The sequence below is a fragment of the Caloenas nicobarica genome, chromosome 1 (genome assembly GCF_036013445.1).
Source record: "Caloenas nicobarica isolate bCalNic1 chromosome 1, bCalNic1.hap1, whole genome shotgun sequence".
Classification (NCBI taxonomy): domain Eukaryota; kingdom Metazoa; phylum Chordata; class Aves; order Columbiformes; family Columbidae; genus Caloenas; species Caloenas nicobarica.
The window spans coordinates 184,378,261-184,390,527 of record NC_088245.1 but is presented as its reverse complement, the minus strand read 5'-3'; the positions used below and the strand labels follow the sequence as shown (position 1 = coordinate 184,390,527).

Sequence of the window (12,267 nt, the reverse complement as noted above, 5' to 3'; positions counted from 1 at the left end):
TCCATGGGGTTGATGAATCACTTTCATCTATTGATGTTGCATTTCCAGTTCTGTTAAAACTTCTGCAACACTGCATCATAAGGTTTGAAAGACAGCTAATGTTAGCATCCATCAATCACTTTTATGCTTCACTCTCAGTGTAGCTGGAAAACGTGCCCTTGAAATCAAAGTCAGTTGTGAGGTGAGGTAAGGAGCACTGTGTCCTGTTTGAGGCTCTTCGGTACAAAAAAGACTTTGACAGAGTGTAGAGGGTCACCAGGATGGTCATGGGCTGGAGCACATGAAGTCTGAGAAGGGGTGGAGAGGGCTGGACTTCTTCAGCCTGGAGAGGAGAGGACTGAGAGGGATCTTTTTGGTCTCTACACTTACCTAATTGAAGATTATAGAGAAGATGGAGCCAGTATTTTGTCAGAGGTGAGCACTGAGAATAGGAAGGTCACAAGTTGCATCAAGGGAAATTCCAACCACATGCAAGGAAAAAAATTTTCACAGTGAGGACAGTCATATGTTGGCAGAGGTCGCCCAGAGATGCTGAGGTGTCTTCATCCCTGGAGACACTGCCCCAAGTGCCCCAGCCAGCCCTGCACTGAGCATGGGATAGGACTGCAGACCTTGCTGTTTTGCAAGTCTAAAATGTGTCTGCTTTTAATTGCCAAAGACAGAAGGTGTTTTGTGCATGCATGTGCTTAGCGAGAGAGAACGGAACCTAAGAGGAGTAAAACTTAGAGGAAGTGGTACACACCAGTGGACCTGTTGTAGGAGTAACGAGGTGAAGAGGGAGACCAGAGAATGCTAAATTTCCTTATAAAGACAAAATCTGTTTCACTGTGACGTTTTTGTCACCAGTCACTTCCTTCTCTGGGCTCAGTCTTGGGCTCTCAGTCTTGGGCTCACAGTCTTGGGCTTGCCTACTTGCTCTGCAGAAAGGGAAGATTTTCCTGGTCACGCTGCAACCTGTTTCAACATACCACTTCGCAGTTCCCCAACCTACAAAAAGTTTGCGTTTTTTTTAAGAAGTTCGCCCTTTCTGTTGGATTTGCAGCTTGTCAAGCAGTTGCTTTGGCAGTTTGGACCCACCGCTTGAGCCTGGGAGGTAAGATCACAGCACCTGCTGGTTTTTTAGCAAGCAGCCCTCATCGCGCGTACGAGCAGTTTAACTGCACAGGAAATTGTGGTCGCCATGAAAAAGCAGTGCAGGTTCTGTATTAGCATGAAGCATGTTCCATTTCTCTTGTGCACAGCGTTTCTTCTGACCTTCAGGAAAGTGTTTGATGGATTTAATTGGGCGGAGTGGTCTTTGACTGAGTAGAGTGGTAGTCTTTGACTTTGCATTAGTTTGGCATGGTGTGATAAAGTAAGAAGCCATTATCTAGATTACAAAGTGGATCCCCGTAAGAAGGTAATTGTAATTCCAGTGCTGAAAAACACTGATTCATAAAGCTAATGTATTTTGGCCCGTATGTATGTTTACAATATACTCTGCTGACTGTTAGAACATTCATACTAGGCTTTTATAAATGTAATTTTACTCTCCAGAGAATAAATAAAACTGATTTATGGTGGAGCCTGACTGTAGTAAGGACTTTGGCTTTAAAAATGATATGGGGTCGTCTTACCATTATATTTGCCCTTTAAGATCTTGACTGTTGAAGCTGGTCATGTTTGTCCCATTTTCTTTGGGATTTCAGTACAGGCTGTAGATGAGCTGTGACTTGCAAATGTCTACAGACATTTTAGGCTGCAGTACTGTGAATAGGAAGCTTTGGGCTTAACTATTTGCTCTGTAGGAGCAGTAGACTTGCTCTTTTTGTCAGACAGTGGTTTCCTCAGCATGTGCATTTGGTTTGAACGCTGTCTGTACAACTGACCCTTAAGCCTGTGAGCACCTTGACTTTTCAAGCAAATGGGATCTCAGGTCTCTGTTAGTGTGGCCCAGGTCACAGACACCAGTGGCCAGCTGACCCCTCACTGCTGCAGATACCAAGCGAAGATGATCCCTAGCAAATGGCAGGCGAGATTGTGCCACCAGAAGTGCAGGCGGTTGCTCGGGCGATGGCTGTTTGATTATCTTGATAGAAGTAGATCACGCCCTGAAACCTCTCATGTAGGGAAACCCCAGCATGTGTCACCTTCCTCCCCTCTTGGTTGTCACACAGGAGCAGTTTGCCCCCGCCAAGGTGGGGCCAGAGAGTCCACAGGGGGCCAGGGCTGGGGCTGGAAAAACTCTTCTGCGTGGGCAGATGTGGAAACCCTATCCGTGGTGGGAAACTCCATTGAGGAAGGATGCTAAAGCCAGGAGGGGCTGGGAAGTGCCTGCCTGCCTACTAGTAACAATGAATGGGGATTTCTGCTTCAATCCTGACCGTGAGGTCCAGATTTACTTAGCTCAGAAGATGAAGACAGTGATCACATAATAAGTCAAAAAAAGATATTATATTACTGGTTTCGAATCTGCTTCCTCAGTTGAAATCAAGGGGTTGGGCTGAGTACTGTTATGGTTATAAAATGATTGGGATCCTATATGAAACTCATTGTACTTAAACGAGTCTAGTGGTGTTGCTTCTCTCTCCCTGCTCACAGAACACACCATGCACTCCATTGTGTTGTATTATGCTACCTTTTTTTTTTTTTTAACCTGTTTCCTTCTGATTTCAGTCTTGAGCAGCTTAAAACACAGCTGTGGAGCATGGAACAGAGCTATCTTGATAGAAATCCTACAGTAAAGTCATCGCCTTATGTTTTTTTCCTAATGTGTGAAAGAACTTTAGAAAGAGGTCGAGTAAAGGGGAAGGAAGGAGGTGGGGGAGGTCAGGAGAGTACAGTGCACTCAGAAACGTAGCTGATTTTCATACTCATAGCACTTTCACGCAAAACAGCAGACTCCAGTGAAATGCTGATACAAAATGTAAAATATTTATCAAAAGGAAAAATATTTATGAAAAAAACTGAAACAGCGTTTAGGGTACTGAAACCAGCTGTGCTGCAAGATGGAGTGGGGGGCTCTGCACTGGTCGCTCTCTGCATCTTTGCAGTTATCACAGGGGAAAGCTCTAGGATGGAAAATAAATCACCACCCCCAGGTGTCCGGGACATAGAGGTAGTGCCTGTGAGGAGGAGAATTATAGAATCATAGAATCATAAAATAATCATGGAGGGTGGTGTGCTGCCCTGAGGGGTGCCTGGCAGTGGGGGCTCAGGGGCCACACCATGAGGATGGTGCCTCCTGCTGCTCCAGCTCCTGCTTTGGTTCCTCTTTGCACACTCAGAGACTTTATGGCTCCCAGGATGGCACCACTGCAGAAAGGGGTCCCAAGCAGCAGGACAGCTTGTAAGGAAGGTGATGTTCAGATCTGCTTTCTGTTTTCTGGTCCGGTTTGGCCGATGGAAGGGCCTGATCACCCAGGGACTTGCTAAGCCCCTGGGAATCCTGCTGAGAGCAGAGAGGAGTCCTGCAAAACTGAGGACAGAATACAGCTCCCAGCATGGGAGCAACAGCAACAGATTCATAAATTCCGGTGGAATCAGTCGAACACAGATACATATTTCTATCTACCTAATTTTTACAGCTGGAACATGTTTTTAATATTTTCCATGCACAGAGGAACTGTTTTTCTGCTAACAAGCTGCAAACACAGGCCATGTTCTCCTTTTCTTGTATCAGACACTCAGCTTTCACAGGACATTTGGGACTGAGTCAGTACTTTGTGACCTGACCTTCTGCCATTGGGCTGCAGCATGATGACGACCTCACAGGAATAGGAAGAGAGGCTTTTACCCGTCTGCCCCAGGGTTTTGTGTTCTCCTCTTCCCCTACCTTAGTTAGCAAAGATGGAACTGTGTGGGGCAGGGCTTTCCTTACCAAGTAGGACGTTGCTGAATGACTGAAGATGTTTGTCAATTCGGCTTGATTTGGAAAAAAAAAAAAAAAAAATCACTCTAAAGCATTTGAGAATCCAAATGTTCCTTTTTTATGGAAAAATGATGTTTTCACTTAAAAGCTAGCTAATTTGTGTTGCTAAAGGGATAGAAAATACCAGTGACCCAACAAAAAACGTAGTGTATTGAATTATTTTTTTCTTAAAAAAAAAAAAATCTAGACTTTGAAGAATAATATGCACATATATGCTGTCTCCCTGGTAGGATGTATCTGACAGATAAAAGACACATAAGGAGAGTTTTTATGGATTCACAGCTCTGCTTCTTCAACGTCTTAATTTCCTTGAAGGACTAGCACTCCCTGCCACTGAGTGATATATTGGAAAGAGATCTCAATTTCTCTACAAGCTCTGTGGATTTTCCCTTCCTAAGCCCTGCTGACTCATATTTGATTTAGGACTCAAGCATCGCATTGACAAATAAGGTCCTTTATAAAACAGAACATTAAGAAAATAACTCATGGGCATCACCATGTTGCTTTCTGAACAGCAAAAAATGTCTTTTCTCTATGTTTCTTCAAATTGTATACAAAGTAAAATATGTGAAGTGCAACAGCTTAACAATTTCAGTGCATGCATACCCGGTGAGATTTTGCTGTTGCAGGCACCAGTCTTCAAAAATGCCTTTGAGGCAAAGAATGTCATTTGTTGTGGGCTAAACTGTGAACCTTTATCATGTATCAGGGAGGAGCTATTTGCCATAACTTCAGAAAGACTCCTCTCCATATTTTATATGCTGATTTAAACAGCAAGATCCCACCCAGACTGAAGGTGCTGTAATACCCAAATTACACATTGCTAATAGAGCCAAGTATGTTTCTGTCTGCTTTTGGATTAAAAATTTAACTTAGCATCTTTGAGGAAATTACAAAAAGCTCTTGTGTGTATCTTCAGCTATTTAAATAGGGAAATAGTCATACCACTAAGTGTACAGCTTGAAAAACAAACTTTTTTTATGACCCTCCTCACCTCATCAAAGGTGCAGCAATTCTTCATGCTTCTTCAACGATTTTCAAAGTTGTTGTGTAAGACATGCATCTAATTGACACATGGTTCAAAATCTGATGGCATTTACTGATGCTGTCAGTCATGTCAAGTAGGTGGCTAGCTGAACAACTCACCAGCAAGGAAGAGATATATGGATTCTAGTTCTTATCTTACATCATTAGCAGAAAAAAGCCTATTACAAAAAATATCCATGTGATCTGCCTGGAAGCTGTGATGCCAAACAAGAATAAAGGACATGGATGAGATTGTTTATTTGTCTATGGTGGCTGGATACCTAGAGCCATCTCTGTGAATTATCACTGCTCAAACCATTAGTAGGCTGGGGAAATTTTAGTGTTAATTATGTTAATGTTAATTAACTATCCTGCTTTGCTGTGGGTGCACGATGGATCCCCCTGCTCGTGCAAAGATACAAGTGCATTATTTTGATCACAACTGTAAGAATCACAACAGATAATAATAAATATATGAGAAAGAAGCATGATAATAGTAGGTATGCTGAGAATATGAAGTTTGTTTGGGAGATAAACTCTTCTGGATTATGTCAAAAATATGTTTGGCTGACTGCCAACAAGATGGCTTTGCCTGTTGCATTTTAGTTGAAGTTTTTTGCAAATGAGCGCAAGATGAAACTTTAAAATTGAGGAACTTCTGGGCCACGCTGTTGTGGTTATAGCATTGATTCTTCTTTCAACATGCCATCTACTGCATAATTTCTCTTTTTCTCACCACTTAGTGAGAACAAAAACCAAAAACTTGTCTCCAGAAGTAAAATATTTAGCAGAGACCAACTCAAAAATCCTTTCCTTGCCTCCTCCTTAGCCCTTCCACACTGTAGAAAATCAGATGACTGATACACATAATTTGAACAGAGATGTGTATGGGTATATGGACTTACGTGTGGGACCTTATGAGAGAACGGTAGAGGGAAATATTTCTGAGAAGGAATATCCTATCAGGGATGTTCTAGTGAGTGACCAGGAATGAGCAGGGCACCAAAGGTGCAAGAAGTATGGGACAAAGATTGAATACGCTCAAGATACTCCCTTTTCCCTTATATTTTTCTGGCCTGCAAGACACTACAGATCTATTACAAGAGTTTCTGCACAATTCTGAGGCTACTTCTCTTATTCCTGCCTGCTCGTGGTGGGCTGTGTGTTGTGGGAGGATTGATGGTGATGCCCCTTTGATGTCAGCCAGGAAGGAGAGGGTAACGCAGGAGAGAGCTGGGGAAATACTCCCCAACCCTTATGGAAAGCCAGACATTTGGAAATTGAATTTGAGGATGAGACAAGGAAAAGAAAAGGAACTGGAGCTGTGAGCTCTGCTAAAGTAAAAGGCAGAGTTTTGTGTTTCGCGTGGGACACAGTCTTATGTTGCCCCAGGCAATTCTAACAGCTATGTTTTGCAACAGCGAGTGCCTCCTGTTTCATCGCTTTCAGAAAAAATAAACAAGTTTGAAGCAAAGAAAGCAGAAGAAATAGAGAAATTTATATATGACAGGGAACATCCGTGCAAACCTTTCTCTGATCACTCTCCAACAGCTAGGTTATTGTATTATTAACAAAGTACTAGTGCATTAACAAAATTAAGCTCTGATGGTAGAAAGTGAGTGAATATTAGTAATTTATTCAACTTTCTTGGTTCCAAATTCACAGTTAAGTTGTTCCTGCCAACTTAAATATGTGTTTTTGAAATGTAGCATTTCCCTATGAAATATGCTTTTCTGCTTTGGGGAAAGGTACAACATAAAGTCTAGCTGTAAAGTGTGGTTTCACGTCTTCAAGGTTTTCATTGCTTTGCTTGCAATAAAGCTTAAACACTAGAGAAGTGGAGGAAAATGTGAAACAAGATAACCATTTAACACAAGTCTTGAAAACTTTTAGGTTTTAATGGCTTTGCCATTTATTATTTATATTGCATGGTGCATGTACACTTTGCCAAGTAATACATAACCAAGGAGCTTCTCAGACTATGGCTTCAAAATGGAAAGAGATGAAAGAACATCAATATCGCTGTGTTTCAATTTAGCAGTAACGTTCAGATTTGAGATTATTTTAGTTCTTCCTTTATATTCCAGACTGAAAATAGTATGTTCTTAGACTTCTTAAGACATCAGAGTGATAGTAGGTTCTCCTGAGGATAAGGTCAAATAAAAGGAGGCTTTATGGCATGTCTGCAATGTACTGGTTTGGAAACGACATCAGGAAAGAGAGTGCTTCATAGAGGCTCTTTTGATATCAGTTTGCTACAATTCTCAGCAGCTTAGGTGAGACCATTTTCCCTTTTTCACATTAACCTTTAACTCAGCTGTCTTCTGGGGAGGAAGGAGTGCATTTGCACAACTTTATTTTTGCTTTTGCAATAGCAGGTTTCTGCTGTTTGGCAAACAAGAAAGAAGCGTGACTTTCAGGCAATGTGTAATCCGGATGTCATGATGCCATCCGAAGCTCAGGCTGTCTCAAGGAGTGTTTTATTCTCCTTCTGAATTTTTATTACCTTGCATTTCTTTCTTGCTGGCAGTTCCACCATCTTTCTTGCTCTGAGCTATAGAGCTCTCTTCCCCTCCTCAGTGTCCTGCTTCCACGTCCGAGCATGTGTCGACTTTCATCTTGTTCTCCCTAAGGAACTTCAATTTGTTCACTGACCTTCGATCACACCAAGTTCAAGATCCTCCTCCCAGCTGCTGCTGACCTTCAAAATCTCATTTGTGCTGATGGCTAAGCTGTTTGCATTTGTTCCTTCTCAAACCCACTCTCCCTCTTGCCATGCCTACCCAGCTTTTCTCTTCTTGCCGTACATCTCTGTGCTCAAAGCCTGGCTCTATCAGCTGAATTTCCTTTTGCTCCTCCCTCAGCTCCTCAACAGCTATGCCCTTCAAAGAAGCTGTTTCAACTTTTTCATATTGCCCGTCTCCACATTTTCTCTTTTGCTGCATTACCGTCCTCTGCATTTTTTCCTCTGCATCTCTCTTGTTGCACTGATTTTGAAAATGGCTTGGAGCAGACCGGTGCACCGTATTCTTACAATGCCTTGTGGATTATCAGTAACTGGACTATTCACCCAGGGTTGCTGGATGCCCCCTTGATGGGATGCCCAAGGTATTTTCAGGTTGCATTGAGAACGGTGAAGTGCTGGAAGTGTTTTTCCCCTAGAAGCAAATGACTCTACTACTACCTTGTTTCCTTGAAAATAAGACAGGGTCTTATATTACTTTTTCCTCCGAAACGTATTACTTTTTTACGTGTATAGCTGCCTGGACACTATTTAAATTGACTTTTTTAATGAACTATAAATAGGGCTTATTTTTGGAGTAGGGCTTATATTTTGAGCATCCTCAACAATCCTTAAAAAATCATACTAGAGCTTATTTTGGGGGTAGGTTTTATTTTCGAGGAAACGTGGTATCTTATAAAATCAGAAGGAAAATATAGGACCTGACCTCCCCCACCATTGTCCAGAACCATTATACATTTCTGTGTGCCTAGATATCGTAATTCACCTTTAATGATCTAAGCAAAATAAGCAATTATGTACTGAAAAGTAGCTTTTTGAAAGTGGATTTGTTCCTTTTTGCTGTGTGTTGCTAAAGCTTTGGACTTTTACTCTCTTGATTTCCCTATATTTTGTTTTTACTATTCAATTTTTAAAAATGACAGCATTTTTAATTGTCAATAACTCTGAATCCTTTAATCTGAAAATTCTGATTTTGATTAATTGAGTGTAAGTTTGTGAGCTTTCATGCACTTCTCAGAGGTCTGGCTGCAGGTGAGCCTCAAAGGCCCATGGCGAAGACTTTCAACTCTTTCCCTGCCTTTATTGCAGTCCCTTGCCAAAACTGGGAATAGAGGTAACCCTGAAACTATGTAGACGTGATGGCTATAAAGCTGGTATGCCATATTGGAGCAGGCAGTGGTGACACCTTCATCACTCCAGTACATCTACTCCTTGGGTGATCAAGGACCAGTTCTCGCACTCAGTGCAGAGATTCATCTGATTTCTTGGCTAAGAGTAGCCACCTTTGCAACAGAGTGGATAATATTACCTGAAAAAGAAGTCAGAAGGGTTCATTACAGCAAAGCCCTTCATCCTATTATGTATTACTGGTACAAATGCCCACACATGTAAACATATGCACTATTAATAGGATTCTCTGTCTTTTAACAGATCAGTTAGTTACTCATCAGAGGCCACAACTTCTTTTGCAGTCAAGAAAAGTCCATTTGATGTTGGTGATAATTTTTTCTTGAGGTTATAAAACTATTTGCAAAAGTAATGTTACAGGCAACAACCCATAGTGTTTACTGTCTGTAAGGATCTAGAACAGTCTTAATGCTATTAAAAGTTGTGTCTCAAATTATATTGCTTCATCAGGTGACTGGACTGGAAGGGATGATCTTGCAGCAGAATATGGATTTTCTTGCTTATAGTGTAAGATTTTCATGTGTTCACGTGCATTTTAGGGAATCCATATGTTGCAAAAACACGCAGTATGTGACAGAAAAAGATTGTTAGTGAGGAATCAGAGGCAGGAAAGACACCGGGATGAAGGAGGAAGATTATGGACCTAATATTACACTAGTATACTTAACTCACATTGCTAGTGGATCACAGGGATTTTTACAGGTAGCCCTCAAACACATGGTGGCTAGAATCACTTTTAATGTTATATTAGTGTTTCAGTAGCAACCACCAGCTCCATTGTGCTGAAAACTGCATATGGGTTCTTGTGCCCCAAGAGCGACTGCATTGTGGATTATCTTGCATTTCTCTACTTGTGAAGGTTGGAGTAAATGAACAGATTTCTCTCTGGAAGCTGTCCTTACCTTAAAATCACAGTGATGAGGCAGATGAAGGGTGCATGATACTACAGGGAGACAGCAGACAAAAAGCCAAGCATATGAGGTTGCCTTTGGGCTGTTTGAAAGCCATATCCATAGTGGTTCTTGCAGATACAAAGAATCAATGCATGAGCCCAGGAGACCATTAAATCTGAAGCCCAGATAGGCTGTACAGAACCGTGTCTTTTTAGACAGCTATAACAAATTCGTAATTTTTAAAAATTATCCCTGTATATCTTTCTATAAAGTTTGGAATCCAAGCCTCCAGGATGCAATGTTGGTTTCAGTCTGGGAATAAGGTACTTCTGATTTTTTTTTTTTTTTCTTCATTTGAACACTGTAGCTACAGCAACCACTTTCCAGGATCAACTCAGGTTTCCATTCTGTTCTGTTTAAATAGTTGTTTGGTTAATTAATACTTAAAGAGACATAGGACACTAGAGTCATTCTCACAAATATAGAATAATAGATAGTCTCTCTCCTGGACAGTTTCCTCATGAATAGATGTAAGGGACAGTAGATGCCTGAAAAAGCAGAAGGGTATAATGTGCATGTTCTGGCAGTGTATTAAATGATGTGACAAACAGAAGTAAACTTTCCCTTTCTGATTATTAAGAAAGATGCCTAGAATGGGAAAGTCTAATCCTTCCTCCTGTTCTGTATCTTTGGTGGGAGGAAAGGCAGGAAAACTCCTTCTAGCCACCCACTCCTAAAATGCCATCCAAACTCAAGCACTAACTTAGCTATCTTTGGGGGGCAAAATCCCTAACCTCTCTCTGTAGCCAGGAAAAGAATTAGCCCTCTGGAAGCCTGACCTGATGCTCTGAACACCTTGTGAAGGAACTTCTCTCCATCCATCCACCCTGTAAGGGTGACCAGCCTCCTCATTAGGTATCCAATGGTAGGGGTGCAAATATCACCCGGGGCTCTGGCTCCAGCCCAGAGCCCCTGGAGCAGACAAGGCTGCAGCTTCTCTGCCAGCACTGCTGAAGAAGCACATGGTGAATTGTGTTTCCAAGGGGGGAATAAAACAAGAACCAGCACAATTTTGTCTGCTTTCTCCATGAGAAACAAAAGTTAGCAGAGATAGGGTTTAATTCCAACTAAATTTGTATAAATAAAACTTTTAGGATTTTGAGCAGGGCCTGGCAAAAGAACAGGAGTGATGTTGATTTAATTTCACATACTTAGAATTTTACCCCTCCACTTCATTTTGAGATGCAGAGACGAACTGGGTTTTCAGCCATGGAGAGCTGCTTCAAGACCTCGAGTCATGCTGTCAATCCCAAGTAAAAACCGCTCTTTTTTGTCATGATTACAAACCCCAAAAGACACGAAATAAAAGCAAGTGCTTTCTTCTTGCAGACCCGCCCCTCAGAGAAACAAGAAATGGCATCGACAGCACACTTCTCGGAGGAGGAGATGGCAGAGCTACGAGAGGCTTTTGGCAAAGTGGGTGAGTACAGCAAACAGGAAAGACGCTGCAGAAGTGTGAAGCCGTAGCGAGCTCTTATCTCTCGTACCGACCGGCTGCGAGGAAATGGAGATTACTCCAGCGCTGATCTGCTGTGTCACAGAAACCACAGAAGGTCCTTTTCCTGCCGCCGCAGGCCTCCTGGATGGAAGCCCATCAGCACGCTGCAGAGCCATGGCTTCTTACTGGAGAGAGACGGTGGGGCAATGAGCAGCAGGGTTTATGAAACAGCCTCAAAAGCTGTGCAGAAAACCATGTTGGAAATACTCTCAAGTATTTTCCTAAGAATATTGCTTATTCCTGACAAATTATTTTGAAGGCATAAAGTTTTTATTCTAAGGTAAATTGAGTACACCCTCTGCGGGAGGGAGAGTCTGGAGAGGACGAATGTGCAAACGGCTACAAAATTTGTAATCCCTTTACTAGGACCTTTCAAGCTCCGTATATTTTTAAACTGTGTGTTTACTTTCAAAGGCTTTAAAGATCTCATCTGATTTATCTCCTTTAAAGTCATGCAGACCCATCACTGTCTACCCAGATTCTAAGAAAAGGTCCTTATGCTTCTCACATCTCACTTATCTTCTATTAGATCTGTCAGCCTCGCTGGATTATGTGTTAATCAGTTGTCCTTGCTGCTTCAGGTGATGGCTGTTTGATTTCTGAGCACACAGTCTTCCAGGCTGGCAATCCTAAATATCTGGTCACTCTGTGTGCCCCATACACCTAATGCACTGACAAGGCAAGTGCTGGAAGGAAGCTCTGGTTCCTCTCCCAGACATTTCCCTTCTGTTGTATGATTTCAGAAATGGATAGGATGCTCTTTGCAATCTGTATGAGTCTGTGCTACTGGTGCTGAGAACCGAGTGCCTTTTTGCAGTGTGCAACAGGTGACTCACATTGCTACTCACCGCGCAGGAATATCTGCAATATGCTGCTTTGAAATCACCTCAGGCACTGGGCTGGGGAAAAAGAGCCTGCAGAACAAGAAACACACAGATATATAAAATAC

The 12,267-nt window shown here is 42.0% G+C and overlaps 1 protein-coding gene across 2 annotated transcripts in view; it reads left to right on the top strand.

Moving 5' to 3' along the window:
• Window positions 1-12,267, top strand: part of LCP1 (lymphocyte cytosolic protein 1) — a 51,812-nt gene that overhangs the window by 18,597 nt on the left and 20,948 nt on the right. The window contains exons 1-2 of one of the 2 annotated variants that reach the window (XM_065633442.1): window positions 898-1,093; window positions 11,150-11,240. In XM_065633442.1, the coding sequence (XP_065489514.1) occupies window positions 11,174-11,240 (67 nt within the window). In that variant the 5' untranslated portion in view covers window positions 898-1,093; window positions 11,150-11,173. Of the gene's footprint in view, window positions 1-897; window positions 1,094-11,149; window positions 11,241-12,267 lie in introns of those variants that run through there. The other variant, XM_065633451.1, reaches the window with a different exon arrangement.